This window comes from Trachymyrmex septentrionalis, unplaced genomic scaffold, assembly GCF_001594115.1.
Source record: "Trachymyrmex septentrionalis isolate Tsep2-gDNA-1 unplaced genomic scaffold, Tsep1.0 scaffold9, whole genome shotgun sequence".
Taxonomy (NCBI): Eukaryota; Metazoa; Arthropoda; class Insecta; order Hymenoptera; family Formicidae; genus Trachymyrmex; species Trachymyrmex septentrionalis.
This window is the reverse complement of record NW_017306091.1, coordinates 2,836,531-2,852,861: the sequence shown is the minus strand read 5'-3', so window position 1 is coordinate 2,852,861 and position 16,331 is coordinate 2,836,531. Positions and strand designations below refer to the sequence as shown.

General features: G+C 40.8%; 2 protein-coding genes and 1 long non-coding RNA gene across 3 annotated transcripts in view; 2 read left to right on the top strand and 1 right to left on the bottom strand.

The window, feature by feature from the left end:
* The window catches only part of LOC108755719 (atrophin-1-like), a 36,063-nt gene extending 31,907 nt beyond the window's left edge, over positions 1–4,156 (bottom strand). Inside the window, exons 1-2 of the mRNA XM_018498912.1 lie at positions 2,245–4,156; positions 1,932–2,133 (exon numbers count right to left, since the gene is read on the bottom strand). Of these exons, the coding sequence (XP_018354414.1) occupies positions 1,932–2,133; positions 2,245–2,420 (378 nt within the window). The 5' untranslated portion in view covers positions 2,421–4,156. The remainder of the gene's footprint in view (positions 1–1,931; positions 2,134–2,244) is intronic.
* A 3,663-nt stretch (positions 4,157–7,819) lies between these two features.
* On the top strand, positions 7,820–8,189 carry LOC108755722. The gene is made up of 3 exons (XR_001939783.1): positions 7,820–7,858; positions 7,943–8,015; positions 8,082–8,189. It is a non-coding gene; the product is annotated as an uncharacterized LOC108755722 (long non-coding RNA).
* A 4,663-nt stretch (positions 8,190–12,852) lies between these two features.
* LOC108755702 overlaps positions 12,853–16,331 on the top strand; it is a 16,175-nt gene continuing 12,696 nt past the window's right edge. The window contains exon 1 of the mRNA XM_018498884.1: positions 12,853–13,119. The gene's annotated coding sequence lies outside the window, so the exon portion shown is untranslated. The remainder of the gene's footprint in view (positions 13,120–16,331) is intronic.

Genomic DNA, 16,331 nt, shown 5'->3' with positions numbered 1-16,331 from the left:
ATATATATATATATATGTACGTTTCTCTTATAATCTTTTTCATATTAGCGACTTTATGGCCCGCTCCATTTATCTGCGCCAGTGACTCTTACTCGCCCAATTACGAAACTCTTCTGCATACGACACTAATTGTCCACGTTTTTTCCGTAATTAAAGTATATATACGCCACCGAGATTTTATTAATTAACACGAGGCTGTCGTGTTACGTTTATTTTAGACGACGATACACTGATACTTATTGGGCTCGTGGAGATTTGAGAACCACTGACTTGCACCGTCAATACTTTAAATGAATTTAATTTATGTTATCTCAATTAATTAGAAATCAATTGATTATTATTTTCCAATTAATCTTGTATGCCGCATATAAATTTCAAATACACTTGGCAAACTTATTTGAATTAATTGAATAAACTTATCGGATATATTGAATTACTTTTAATAGAATTTCTGATATTCGAGAAGTTGTGAATTAAATAAATCTCTTCTTTTATACATATTCATATTAAGTAATTAAAGTAATCATTCTGCTTTATAGAAAAAATTATAATTAGAATTATAAAAAGAGGTGAAAGAAACTGTTGAAATAATTTTTAAAGTTATCTACAATACATTCACGGTTGGCCTATCATGTAATATTTTTTTCAATGACCCCTGGCTGGTAAACACGATTCATTAAAAATCTCCCGGCGACGAGATCGTAAATATACATAAAACACAGCGACACAAAATGCGTGAAGCCGCAGATTAAGAGGGACCAGCGTGACGACCTTTCCCATCGAAAAGAAAACATTTTTTTAAAAACGTTGACCAAATAAGACGCTATACGTACAATATGACATACTTGAGACGGTACAACTATTTGCCTGTGCTTTTCAAAGCTTTAGAGAAATCTCTTTATCCATACGGCATAAAGCCTGAGACACAATCGAAAAGCACAGGCAACAGAAGCAGAGAATAAAGATCATTCAACCTATCAAGAAATTGTATAGCACAGAATACAAAGTTTTCAATAGATTGACATTTTATTTGCTGTTTCTATTGCCGGTCTTTAACTTAACTGTTTTCATTTTGTTCCAAATGAAAAACGTTAAAATCCGAATTTTCCCCAATTTTCTTTATATACATTTTTCTAATTGCAAGTAAAAGAGATAATTCTAAAATGGATTTCTTAATTTATAATAGTGATTCAAGGATAATTTGTAAATATTTCTGAAATATACTCTTCCATATTGTGCTACAATGACAGTATGCACACAAATGCACAGTAAATCTGGAATGATTAATGAGGCAAGATAAACCAAGAATACTATTTGTCGACGGTCGTATAATTCAAATGGTTACTGTCACTTCGAGAAGTAGAAAATCTTTAGTTTCGATAGAGAGAATCGATGAGACAAAGATTGTAGGACTTGGCAAATAAATCAAAGTTGAACAATATAATCCCTTAGGACTTGTATTCTATCCGAATTCTTTAGACAATCGAAGTATTACGAATCGATTAAATAATCCAATATCCTGTTGGTCTCCTGGAGTAGCATAGACTCTTTCTTTCTCTCTTTTCTCTCTCTCTCTCTCTCTGTTCGAGTTTATATACATGTATTTCCAACTTTCTATTTCTGAATATAATCTTCGGATACGTGACTCGCAGAAAATCCGTATTTATACCCTAATCCGAAAGAACCGAATTTGGGAAAGGATCGAAAGACAAACAAGAGCCGAGCAGGGAGGATTTGTAGGTTATCTCTAGGTTATATATTTTTAGGTTATGGCGAGTACACATCCGGAGACGACGAATACGTTCCGATTTTCCTTTACGCTCCACCTCATCTCTATAGAGATCCGATCGCGCGGATCTCGTTCGGGCGAGAGAAAGACAGAAAATGAAAAATAAGTGATAAACGAACGAACGTTCCGGTCCGTCGCTCACCTCGAGTTCCTCGTAGGAGCGGAAGGCGAGGATGGCGAATCCGTCGATAATGTCCTCCTCGAAAGGTGGCTCCTTCTGGTTGGCGGCCGCGAGGGAAGACTTCTTGCGCGGCCTCGGGGGTCGCGGTGGCCTGGGCGGTCGTGAGTGGCCGTCCCGTGGATGACCGGTCTTGGCGGCGAGTCCGAGGCCGCCGCCGCCGCCGCCACCACCACAGCCGCCGCCGCCGCCACCACCGCCACCACCACCGCCGCCACCACCGCCACCACCACCACCACCGCCGCCGCCTCCGCCACCGCCACCGACGCCACCGCCGGCGGGGTCCTCGTCCTCACCGCTGTGGCTGTCCTCCTCGTCGTTCGGCGGCCGTTGTCGCGACTGCTGCGACTGTTGCTGCTTCGCGGTGGCCAGGCTCTCCCTCTGCGCCAGCATGCGCTGCGCCCGCTCCCGTCGCCGATTCTTCTGGCTACGCTGCTTCGCCTCGATCTCCATCTTCACAAGCGGAGATCACCAAACTATCTCCACGCACACACGACACTTTTACCTCACTCGAGGGTCGTCGCGATCACTCGCCGCGCGGCGATACCACGATCAACATACGACGACGTGGACGGCGCGAGGGTAGGCGGCAGCGATGATGACAACGACAAAGGGAGCACACGACAGGGAGCAGACGACAGCAGCGATGGTCGTGGCAGCGTTCTCGTGCATTCTCTACAGTCGTCGTCTCAACCGATGGGAGGAGAGACGGGAGCGAGGGAAAAGAAAAACCGAGGCAGGGAGGAGCGAGAGGGAAGCGAAGCGAGGGGAGAAGAAAGGAAGACGACGTGCGGACGACGACGGGGCGCAGGGCACTGGAGGGGCGAGAGGCAAAGATGGTGCGGGTAGAGGGAGACGGGGAAGGGACAGGGCAGAGAGGAGTTAGGAGAGAGAGAGCAGCAGCAGCACCAGCAGCAGCACCACACTGTGCTGCCTCGGGATACGCACTCACGGAGACGTTGCCGTCGGCACGCAGTACGCACTGTCGCACGCACACTCTTCACTCGATCCCCCGTATATGTATATATATATATATGTATATATATATATATATATATTTCCTCTTGTGCGTCTCGTCGAACGAGTCTTCTCGGCTCTCTGGTCTCCACGTCGTGGCGCGACGCGTTAGTCGCGGATATCGCGATAGCACGAGAAAGAGAGAGAGAGAGAGAGCACGGTTTAACGGCACGGCGCGATGTCACATCGATCGCGCGCGGTGGTCGAGGAAGAGGAGAGAGAGTCCGGGTGCGTGTGTGGCGAGGAGGCACGCGAGAAACACGCACCCAAGTCGGACAGACGGGACAGACGAGACGGGGAGGAGAGAGAGAGAGAGAGAGAGAGAGAGAGGGAGAAAGAGGGACGGAGAGAAGGCGAGAGCGAGCGAACGAGAACGCGGCGCGTTAGGGAGGGAGATAGAAAATGACAGCGGTGTACACTGTATTATATCGAGATGGAGCACTCTCGCGAATACACGAGCGAGACAAGTACACGCTCTTTTTTTTGGGTCCAAAGCACGCGCTGGAAAGCCGAGGAAGTAGTACAACGGTCTCTCACGGTAGCGCACTGTTATCCGACGTTATTTTATTGGTTACACGCGCACGCACACACACCGAAGAGATCGACGAGAGGGTTTTAACGCACTACGGGCTTAATAGCCATCGGTAAACACCACTGGGAATCACAGGCACGTACGGAGCACACGGAGCTCACGGGGCTGAACGTATAAACGCAGCTGGATTGTTCGTACGGGACTTTCGTTTCCTCCCGTTTCGACCTCGTCTTTTTCTTCGTCTTCGTCGTCGACGAGGTCGTGGTCGTAGCCGTCCACGTCGCGGCGGCGGTGGTGTACGCGGGCGCCGTTATCATCCTCCTCACGTTATCGCCGCGCGATCTCTCTTTCCTTCCTCTTCTTCTTCTCCTTCTTCTTCGCCACCACGCTTCCACCTCTTCCTCCTCGCCACCGTCGTCGCCAACGTCGTCGACGTTCGTGCGCGAGGCGACGACGTCGTCCAAGCGCAGACACCTCCAGCACCACTACTGCCACCGCCGGCGGCCCACGGGCCGTCGTCCTCTCGTCTTCGCGACGTCACGTCGTTCCTCTTTCTCTCTCTCACTCACTCTCTTTCTTTCTTTCCTTCTTTTTCACGCCGTATGCGGGGCAGTGCGTGTCTTATGCGTGCCGTGCGTGCGTGCGTGCGTGCATGCGTGTTGCGTGCGTGCATGCGTGCGTACGTGCGTCTGTCTGTCCGTCCGTCCGTCCGTTCAACTGAACCGACTGACTGCAGCGCAGCGTGACGCGACGCGAAGCGGAGCGCCTATCGTCGCCGACGCATCCTGCGAGGACTGCACGTAGCGCACCGATTGTTTGGAATGGCGGATCGAACGAATCGCACGCACGGTTGCCGCATCGCACGACGGTGTAAACGGTGTAAAAATGGCCGCGCGCCGACCTGCCTTTGGCCCGCCGGAGACCGGAGCGTGTCCCGTGTCTTCGCTCCTGTCCTCTACTTGACTGACTGACTGACTGACTGAACTCTCGTCTTCCGTTCCGTGCACACCTTCTGCACTTCCCCTCGCCGCCGTGCGTGGCGAGCCTGGCGAAACGCGCACGTATCACGGCAACACACCGTTGACGGACGTCGACGACGTCGTCTTCGTCGTCGTCGCCGTCGTCGTCGTCGTCGTCGTCGCCACCGCGTCGTGTCACGGGACGATGACGCGTGACGAGCGCCGTCGCTGGCGCATCGTCGTTATCTCCGTGAACGTATATTACACGTTAAATACACACCGGGGTTAAGTTACCGTGGGTACGGTGTCGTCGTCGTGAGGAGAATAGACGGAGAGACGAGTCGACGAGCGAGAGAGAAACAGAGAGGGGGGGGGAGGAGAGGTTGTGGGATAGAGACGGAGCGAGAGAGTCGTGATATATTCACTGATGATATCCACGGCGAAAAGGCACCACACACCGTTCCCCGTATTACGTACGAATTACAAGACGATTTTGCCGAAACTGTCCACGTTCGGCGCTGATCCTCGCACTCGCACGACGGCTATGCATTTCTGTCATCCGTCCGCGACTAGCCCTTATCCTCTTGATCCTCTGTCTCTGTCGCGCCACCGAAGGAATATGGCGTACGCTCGGACAGACGGTGCATAAATGTACACACGTATACGCGCGCCATACACGCATACGCATACACACACACACACACACACACACACTTAGACGCACGTAACACCAACACAAACGGTATACATACGTTACACAAGCGGAACAGAGAATCGCCGTACGGTCTTCTCGTCTGGGGTCGTGGCTCTCGCCACGGTGCCGAGCTTCGCTCTCTCTCTCTCCTCTTCTCTTCCTCATCGGTTCTTTAGCTCCTCTCCCTTCCTAGCCCTTCTCCTTCATGGCACTCGACTTTAACATTCCGCCCTCTAGACGGCTAGATACCTTTCGTTTTTTCCCTAGGAGGAACGCCGGGAATCGACCTGCGAGATGAGGCGCAGCGTCCTCTACGTTTCTTACGATAGGAATTCTCGCCGCTAGGTGTCGGCACTTACCTTGCGCGAGTGGTATCGATTTTCGATGCGCAGCACGGCGCGTAATTTTGATACGATCGTGCCAAGAATGGGAAACGAGAGAACCGTACGGCGCGAATCTACCGCAGCGAGCGGCTATTAACGTCTTCCGTGAATTAACGAGAGTACGTTTGGCCAGTTTAACGCCTGCTCAATGCTCGCTTCCATCGATTTTGAATCGCAACGCGAAAATTTTAACGGCAAGCAGACGTTTTTAGGTCGCGTTGTTTATGCCTTCTTTCTCAGCGAACACGGACGGGAGAGAAGATGTGATGATAATTTTATAATCAATCCTTCATTATTCGTATGGAGTGTTTGAACTCTTCAACTTTCAAAATATATTTAAAATGTTTTAATTACAAAATTGAAATTAAAAATTAATTTAATAAAAGATTTACGTTTGTCTTCATTTAAAGAGTATTATACATAAAATATTATTAATCTTTATTGCTTAATTAAATTATAAAGTAACAATGAAAATTGTGATATAATTTTGGGGTAACAAAAATACATGAATAATTTCGTTAAAAAACAACTACTCGTAACTCAAGTAGTAAGTCGACGTTTTAATGACACCTCGTTGACGTTGAAGATGCTATTAAAACGTCATTTAATGTCGCCTTACTACTTCCCAGCAAATCAACACGTAACTGTAACATAACTTAGGAAGCTTCTGAAGAGAACAATATGATATACTTTATGATTATGATGATATGTAGATGTTACATAATTTTGAAGGTAGTTTAGAAAAACAAAGATATATATATTTCCTTATTACGTTATATAATCTATGATAATTATTTACAAGATAATCTCAAAATAGGTTACATAAATACAACTGTGTCCTTTAGCGATGTTATATACTGTCGATATGTATAAAATATATTACTACAAATATGTTGAACTAGATTTATATATATATATATATATATATATATATATATATAAAAGTCTAATCAAGTATTCTCCCTATATTTGACTGTGCTTGATCAGTTTCTCTTATTTGTTAGCGATACTATTGATTATTTGTTACATTGACGAATTAATTTGCAATCGTAACAAATCGATTGTTTTTTTAAACAAATATCACGTTTGTTTTCCCTTGGTTTGTTCCTACAACAAAATTATTTCTCTCAGTGTTGTGTCATTCTATAATTGGGAAGCAACAATAGGTTTAATGATAGACGAATAATGTCTTCTTAATTTTTTAACGTTCGCTACGGTATCCAAAATAATCTTTCGCTTTCTTTCGAGATTCCGATGCAGCGTTAAAAGTAGAAGAGATATGCACTTGCAGAGCGCAAAAATAGAAAGGATGCAATCGTTATACGAAGGCAACGCAAAGATTATTCTCGTATGACGATCTCGCAGTCGCTGAACGGTAGGCTCGTATCCTTATAAAATGACGAACGAGGACATTGGACGCGCAAACCGGACCGGTGACGTCACATCGCCACATCGGCCGCATCTCCTCGCATCGTCGCGGTCAGGCCGCACCTGGGAGAGGCGCGCCTCCTTTGAACCAGTTCGCGAGAGCAATTACGCTTTTGCGAGAGCGCGTCTCGTCGCTATTCCGCGATCCGCACCCATTCCGCGTGGCCGGTTTTGGTGATGGTCGGTACGTTTTCAAATCCATATAGGTAAAACCCGTCGCGACTTCTAGACTCTCCTACGTACGTATCCGACGTGCCCGGAAAGACGTGCCCAAACTGACAGGACGACGACGTCGAACACAAAGTTGATTTCATAGCTCTCGCGATGTTAAATAAATGAAAAAAAAGATTCTTAATTAAAACACTTCGGGTGACCGTTTAATAAAAAGATGAGGTCATAAAGACGTTCGTCCCACGCTATCTCATACAGACGTTGTAGATAATAAGATTGATTGTCGAGATTGTGAAGCATATGTGGGCCAAACAGGTAGATGTTTGAAGACACGCATAAATGAACATAAAAATCACATAAATTGAAACACTACACAGCATTCTGTAATAATCAGTCAACAGCATGATTTTGATTGGGAAAATGTCAAGATATTAGACGAAGAAAAAATACTTAATAAAAGATTGATTTCGGAAGCGATCCATATAAAGCAACAGAAACAGAGTTTGAATTTACAGAATGATACATATTCTTTGGACCCACTATACATGAATTTGTTTACGGAATTGTGACGTTGATATTACCCTCTTTTGTTCTTAGTTTTATTTTGATTTCAATAACTACTTCACTTTATTATTTTGATTTTCATTGTATCTCTGATACTGTCGACACCGCAAGTCCTTTACGTGAAGCTGCGAGAAAATGCTTACGTAAGTGGATACATAATAAAAAATTCAGACAAATGATTTTAATAATTCTCTAATTTTCGTTTCGTGTTTCTTTTGGCTACACAGCAAATCTGACAATCTGATGAGCGACGTGATTCTACGTAGTGACGCAATGTATACGACTTCGGTTTTACTTTATGTAAGTTTTATATTATTATTGTATAACGTAATATTTCTGATAATCATTGGGCTATTCATTACATAGCTAATTTGGCATTTGGACAAAGAAGAACGAATTAATTTGTCGGGAAACATCAACTTGGAATTTGCGTTATTTATGTAATTTCGATTTATATTTTATATCAATAAGGACCCGAACTGAAAGGTTGAAACATACATTTTATTTGTTTTGTTACATTCACACGAAAAATAAAGAATTTCTGTGCATCCGAATAGCTGATGTAGGCTCTGATGGGCTTTTTTACATTTTACTGTTAGTAAAAAGAATAAGACAACTCTCCGATTAATTATATACGTTGCAATAGTTATGATATACATTATTCTTCTTCCATTCTATGAGAATATGTATGCGGTCATAGTAACTCAATTTTTTTTAAATATTTTTAGAGTCTCTATAAATTTCTCCAAATGATAAAAATAATTCTTTGATTCGATCTTCGATTCATGTTAGACCAGCCAGGTTGAAATTGAGGATGAAATACTTGAGATACTTCATTCATTGCGAGAAATAGTTTGGACCGCAAAGGATTAAGTTTCTACTAAGGAATCTACATTCACACACACACACACACACACACACGCGCGCGCGCGCGCGCGCGAGATCGTGCCACTGATATTCGAGATGAGTTGATCACGCGAATGAGACTAATCTGAATTTAAAGATCCGTCAGAAATCTCGCAACGGTGATTTAACACGCTCGCAGCATTCAGCATATATTGACATTGACCCCGTTTCCTCGGATATATCGTATTATGCATTAGCGCCGAGATTAATGCGCGTGTTTTGGTCCCAAGGTCTCGATAACTTCTCGATCTACTTGCACAATTCGCTGCGGCTGCGCGGAATCAGATTGCCGTCAAGGAAAGCGAGAAAATTATGATCGTAGACGGGGAGAACGGTGTGTAATAGATACTTTTCATACGATTGTCGAGCTTTCTATTGTTGATTTATATGAATGGCGTGATATAGCGAACACATTTCGATATTATCGTGACTTTTGCATATACATATTAGCACCGATCACTTACTGGCTGTACTCCGCTCAATGAACGAATCGATGAAAATTTATTGAATAATAATCCGTGAATAATGCTTCAGTTCAATTAATCTTGCATAGATTTCTCTCTACTTTTCGATGCAGTTGCAGTAAAACAGAGATAAAACGAGTGATGGCTGGTAAACATCGAGTGATTTAAACACGCTTGCGATTAATCCTGATCTACAATAGCTGTAGCAATCTTGCTGAAATTTTTTTTCTCAGAATTTTTATACGAATTGAAACACATTCTTTGTATTTAAAAAATACAAAGGAAGTCTACATCTTTCTTTAGAATTTTTTATATATGTGAATTCTGAAATATTTTCTGAAAGATTTCTAATATTTCAAGATTTCCCATCCTTTTACAATTTCTAAAAAAATATTTTAAACTATTTCAGATTTTACAAAATTTCTTCAGAAAGAATCTCTTCGAAATCTGAGAACGTTTTAAAATTCACATATATCAAAAATTGTTTAGACATTTCTAAAGAGTGATCCAATATGTATTAAAAAATCTGAGAAATTTTCTAAAAAGTTACAAAGTTATTTAAAATTTGTAAAAAATTTTAAAATTTACATAAAAAATTCTGAGAAAAAGATTTACCAAAGAAGTTTATCTTTTGTTAATCTTTTGTTAAGCTCTGCTAAGCTGAATTGTGTTTGTTTTTCTGACAGAAAGCATTTTTAGCGCTACCTTATATAAGCCATAATCTGTAAGACGATTAGAGATTGTAAAATTTAGAGCTTACAGTAAATTCACATCACAATTCAAAGCTTAAAGCGAAAGATAGACTTTACTATACCTATTACAGATCGGGGCTTACAATCGGCCAGAAAGAGACAGTTGTTACGTATCACGTAATCTCCGGTGACGCGAGAAATAAACCGGCATAATAACCATAGTTGAGCGATCGTTCAAAGAACTAATAACAGCAACAATCTCGGAATACTATTGACGACAAATAGAGCAGATCGGCGTATCGTTGACTCATTCGCTCGTGCTGTCGTAATTGCTGTTGTAATGTGGACGTCTGATGGATCTCGAGCGATTTACGAAAACGAGAGGGGACTCCAATGATGTTCTCTTGCTCTGTTAATTAATCATCGGGAGTGATCGGCCGTCGCCATTTCAGGTTGACCTTGCACGCGGCATCAGCTCGCTGTGCGAGAATACGCTGGTTCACGAAGGAACCTGTATTTTGATTGCGCGAATGAATCACTATGTACATGCCGAATCGGATGTGCGGTATAAGGAGCTCGACCGGAATGTATACATTTGCATATTAACGACCTCGAGCGCTAAGAATGAATTTCTAAAAATGTACATTTACGCGATCGAAAAATACTACTTGCTTATCACGACAGCGCCGTTCGGAGACACCTCATTGAAAATGCGCGAATATTTGTGAGACCTCGTGGTAGGAAGTTATGCGATTAAATCAAGAAACTTTTTCGGATCGTTTGCACTATAATTCGAGAAAGCAAGTAAATCCTGTAACATCTGTAACAATCTGTCAAAATCTGTAACATAGTTATCGTATAAGATTTATTTATGTTAACACATTCCATGCCAGTTTTAAGTGATTTTTTTATATCACCGCGAGAATCACGATATTTTTGTTTGTGTTTATTATATTTGTTAAATAATATGTATTTCATAATGGTTTAAAAAATTACAAAAAAATAATATTGAAAGTTATTTTATAATATTATGTTCTTTTTAGTCAAAATATCAAATGGTAAAATATATAAAACGGAAAATTCAACGTGGGTCACCAGTGATGTTAATTAAAAGGCATTAATTAATTTCAAAGCATCAAAATAATAATTCGTATAAAAAAGGCTGAAAATAAGTATATTTTAATAATCCAAATTTGCAGATATAAAGAAAATTGAGTTGCTTGATATTTTTGACAAAGAGATTTATATTTAGGTTGGTCCGTAATAGACCAGCGTCGTCAGCTCCGTAAAATGTCAGGTAGAACACATTTATTACTTGACAGTACAATTTTATTATCTTTTAAAATATATACAAATTAAGTTATACGGCATTATAATAAAAATTTCAAATCGGATATGTAGTAAAGTAAGATAACGCTCTTACACACCACGCCATATAAATTTTTGAATATTGTAAGGCTTTTATAGCCAACTTTTTATTTTCTGCTTATATAATAATGTATCTGTCTATACTATATAGTTTATAATATGTCATGCTTGAGAGGACGAGTCGATCTCAAAATGCTGAATCTATATAACAATTCTCTCTCTCTCTCTCTCTCTCTCTCTCTCTCTCTCTCTTTACGATACGTATTTTTTATGCTTACCGTTTATTGTGATATCGGGAATTAAGAATAATTAATTGTTCTCGCAAAAAGAATTCCTCGATTCTGTTCATATGACTTTCCGAGTATGATATTTGCAATCGCACACGCTACGTTTTTTGCTTTTAGATACTTGCTGCTTTTTCGACGCTCTTTAGTTTCGGCTCATTCTGAAAATAATAAAAGATGTTGGCGTAAATATTCCGTAACAGAGCGCGCTTCGGAAAGGTCTCAAGGCGATCGCGCGCTTTAATGGGTTAATGGGACGTTAATCTCCGTCTCTCACGCAGCGATATCTCCGATTGGACGAACGCCATTGTGGTAAAGATACACGGTGTTTGCCCATTCGGGCGTGTACTCGGTTGTCGCGTACGTGCCTGTTGTTTACAGTGGCTTCGCCCCGCCGCGCCGATCCTCACCTCCTACTATTCAATGCTCCCTTCCGACAGTCTCGGCATAAGCTAGCGAAACCGTTTCGTTTGTAAAAAATTCTTTCCTACGTTCCTTCCTTAGACACTAAAACTAAAGCTAATAAAATAACGAATACGCTGAAAATATCCGGTTTTTTTTTTTGCGCGATTTATTTATGCGATTTAAATATAAAAACAGTAGGAAACCAATTATGTGCTAATAATATTTATAAATTAAAATTCTTTCTAAATAATAAATAGAATTAGTTAAATGGAAAAATTATTGGCTTGCCTATCGACAAACTATATTTAATTCAAGGTCTGTGCAAGTTTAAAGTACAGGTATACATGGAATGGTATTAATACACTCTTTTCATACACTTTTAAAGTGTGTAAAATAAATTCATGTTTTTATGCACATAGAAAATATCCTCAGTTGACGTTCGAGTAGTTCTTGTAATGTAATAATGCGATAATTGACTGAAGAATTAAATCCGAGTTTGTTCGGGGTCTATTATTACGATTAATAATATAATAGAAAAATACTCTTGTCTTTGTACTCTTCCAAATACAAAATGACCAGCCTTTATTATCGTTATGAAATTCTAAAAAAAAAAAAAAAAAAGAGTTTACCAGAAATATTGCAAGAAGTACGCGGAAATTTTGCGATAAATTATCCAGTCACATGTTTGCGTTCTTATTCTGCAACTCTCGCGATTACTATTCGCGCTTTCATGGGCGAGCTGGTCCACTTAACGCGCGTCTGATGGAAACGTTCCTTTTTAGGAAACCACGGGAAAGACGAGCGAGTCCATAATTCATGAACCGAAAAGATTCGGCGTCACGATGCGCCGAATTCTATATTTGTCTTTCCGGCGAGGCTGCGTTGGAAGAAGTTGTCCCAGGCGCGGTTCACCACGCATTCTCTGGGGCGCCTCACCTGCTAGACTCGAGCCTGAGGTGCCCCAGGTGGATCCGTCAGAAAGTACTCGACGGCAGAACAGTATCGCGAGCGCTGGCGCGAAAGCATGCGGCGCGGATCTCGTCGAGTACTTTCGTTCCGCGCGTCGCAAGCAACGCGCTCGTTCGCCTTCGCAGTCTCATCGTTGACACAAGATTTGACAAATTGATTTTTCACAACTTTCGAAAGTGTTCGACCGTCGAGGAAAAACGTTCGATTTTTTTCTTAGATTCTCTGAAAAATCTCGATCTCGTAATCGCGTTGATTTCCTTAAAGATCCCTGGGCATATAACTCGCGGTAAACAACGCGTGAACGAGTGGAGTGTAGGTGAGTGTAAACAATCGGCGTGATCTTTCTTACTCTCACGTTCCCCTGTATTTTCTTCCTAAAAATTTCACTTTGTGTTCTAACATCCCATACGCTCCGATCTCTCTTTTATGCGTGACGCCGATAGACGCGTGTGCATTTCGCATTTCCGAGAAAGGATCGGTCGACGTATCGGCGAACGGCTTTTCCTCGTCGAGGATATTACGCGAGTGGCATTGTCAGTCTCTTACATAACGAGTCGTGCGCGGCGGGAGCGATGAGAATCTTCTCGAGTGCACGACGATTATTCGAGCGTTCGAATTAACACACGTTTATCGATTTCGATTTTTTGCGTTTTTTCCCGCGATCGTTCGCTGATAACGATCGGTCGCCGCGCGAGTGATCGACCTTAAACTGTATTTGGCGTGAAAGCCAAGGTGTCCGTTCCCGCTGATAGATCCTCAGTGCCGCGCGGTCCTAAAATGGATTCGAGCGCGATCGAACGAGCCCGCTTCGCATTTTCAACCAAAATGGCGACGTCCTTGACGAGGTCACGTGTTCAGCGTCGCTGTCCACTTGTTGTTAGGGCCATCGCACGTACACTTTTCAAATCAATTGTCACTCTGAAGTGTGAAATCTTACTCTTAAAGACTAAAAATTGAGCCATTCTTTTACAAAACTGTTTCAATTTTTGATTCTTTAGAATGAGATTCAAAAGAATTTAGAGTATAAGATGTGAGTTATGTCTTTTTATGCTAACCGCGCGTCTTTTTATAACTTATATAACGCACAAAAAAAGGACATAGCATAAAAAGACGTAACTCGATATGTTTTGTTATGACTATAATTGTTTAAATTTTTTGGAGTGGAATCTCATTCTAAACGGTCGAAATTGAATCAGCTTGGTGGAGAGTGAGATCTTTGAAAGTGATTTTACTCTTCAGAGTGAGATGCACTCTAAGAATTTTAGAGAATATATGTTGACGTAATAAGGCATAAAAGATACTACGGTAATGTAAATGCAAAGGTTCTTAGTCGTTCTCGCTTAAATCGCTGATTTTCGTGCGTCCCGCTGGGCGTTGAAATCACCGCGACGACGCGACGAGACGCGGCGCGGCGGGCCGGCCATGATTCAAACATACCGCGTGCACTTTATCTCGATCTATTTAACGAAGAGAGTTTCGCCAATGTCGATTAATGTTAATTTAATCTCCCGTTGTTCGTGTTGCGTTTATGCAGCGATCAGGGCTGCAGAAGCGGTCAAAATTAATGAAACGTTAGTGAAATCTTGATGTAGCTTTTCGAAGAAATGCAGGCTTATGGGTCTTAATCATGAACTTATTTGAACAAATAACACATATTTTTTCGGTTTTTATTTACTTGAAAGCTTGTAAATAATTTAAGAATACATTTTTATTGAACGGTTTAACTTTGTATGACAAAATTTTAGGTTTAGTATAGTCAAAAATTTATGAAAAGTTGAGTAACGGTCTCTCTGTCCGAATTCCGCGAATATTATGAAATTATAAATAAAATTGTAAGAATTACGTTTATATTTAAATATATATATTGTATCAAGAACTCTGCATCAATTATTTAATCTATTTTCGTAAAAAAAACGTGTCAGAATTTATTGACAATTTGTTTATGGATAGAAAAAGTAATAAAATTATTACTTTCTATTATAAGATATATAATAATGACCCATGATATTATTTAATGATATTATGATGACCTATTACTGTCAAGGATGATTATGTTGTTCCTTAAGTGAATTTTTTACTGTTACTCTCACGAGTTTATCCTGCCCTAGACAAAGTGCGTAAAATGTCACGGACTTTTCGAGTTATTCGCTTTTACATGCTGACGCATCTCTGACGTCACACACATATCCAATAAGGTGAGACTAACATGGTTGTATGGCGGATTACCAAAGAAGTATGTTGTCAATGCAAAGTGCATACTTGTTCTCTTAGATCTATTCATGAGATATGTTTATTGGCGCGTTTACGACCTCCGTTGAGATGGCAAGAAAACAGAGAAACAAAGGAAATGCTAATTTTTAAATATGTTAATGAAATAATTCTTACACGTGCATATGATGCGTCGAGCACGTTGAAGTATTTATTGCAAAATTTAATTTATTACAAAAATCGATTTGCTTATTAAAATTTCTTGAATTTCCTTTTACGTTATTAAATAATAAAATAAACGTAATACAAATTGAAGAACTTGTAATTAACAACGTTAAATGAATTAAGTATCATTAAGAAATTATACGACGAGTGGACTGTATATATACCGCAGGCTTCTATAAAGTACTTAAAAATTACATTAAACACATTTAATGTGTAGTCGTTTCAAAACCACACTTTACGACCATAGATCCTAAAAGATAGAAAAAGTTTAAATACTTATACATACCTGTCCAGAGTCTGAAGTGGGGAGAACGCGTGCGTAATTCCAACCGCAAGGACGCAAATGTTCAGAGGCGTAGGCAAAGCTCTTTTGAAATGGATTAAATTCGTGAAACTTTTCGTAGTGAAGCGACGATCTCAAATTGAGCGCTTAATACCTAATATAATTAGAACTTGAAATGTTACAGCAATAATACATAACCTGTATACACATTGGCACTTATTACACAAAAAAAACTTTTGCTGAAACATTGAACTATTGTAGATACAGATCTGAAAATAATTTCGTTGGACTATCAAAATAATTATAAAACGTTCAAACTAGTTGCTAGAATGTTAAAACTGTTTGCAGCATTGCTTATAATGCTTGAGTTCTCTATATAATTATTTTGACGGTTCAACAAAATTATTTTCGGATTTATATCTATTGAAATTTTTCGATATTTCTCAGCAAAATTCGTTCTTTCCATATTATATTCTAATTACAGTATTAACCGCAATCAGAAAAAAATCTTGCGTAAACTTTTACATTTTTCTGTTCCAGTTCCTGTTTCTCTTCCAGAGAATTATAATATTCAACTGTTCGTTTAATATTTTTTATTATTCTTAACGCCAATAAAAGGATAAAAGAATAATCCATTTATTCTACTGGTAGTATTTAATTTTGACAGTTTCTGGAATTATTATCTCAAGAGCCGCAGCGAGAAATTAATTGTGCCTCAATTGCGCGTCATTATCCTTTCGGATGAACAGACAGCTCAATTCGCGCGAGCTCTGCGATCTTCTGCAAGGATTCATGAATGTTTGTGAGAGAAG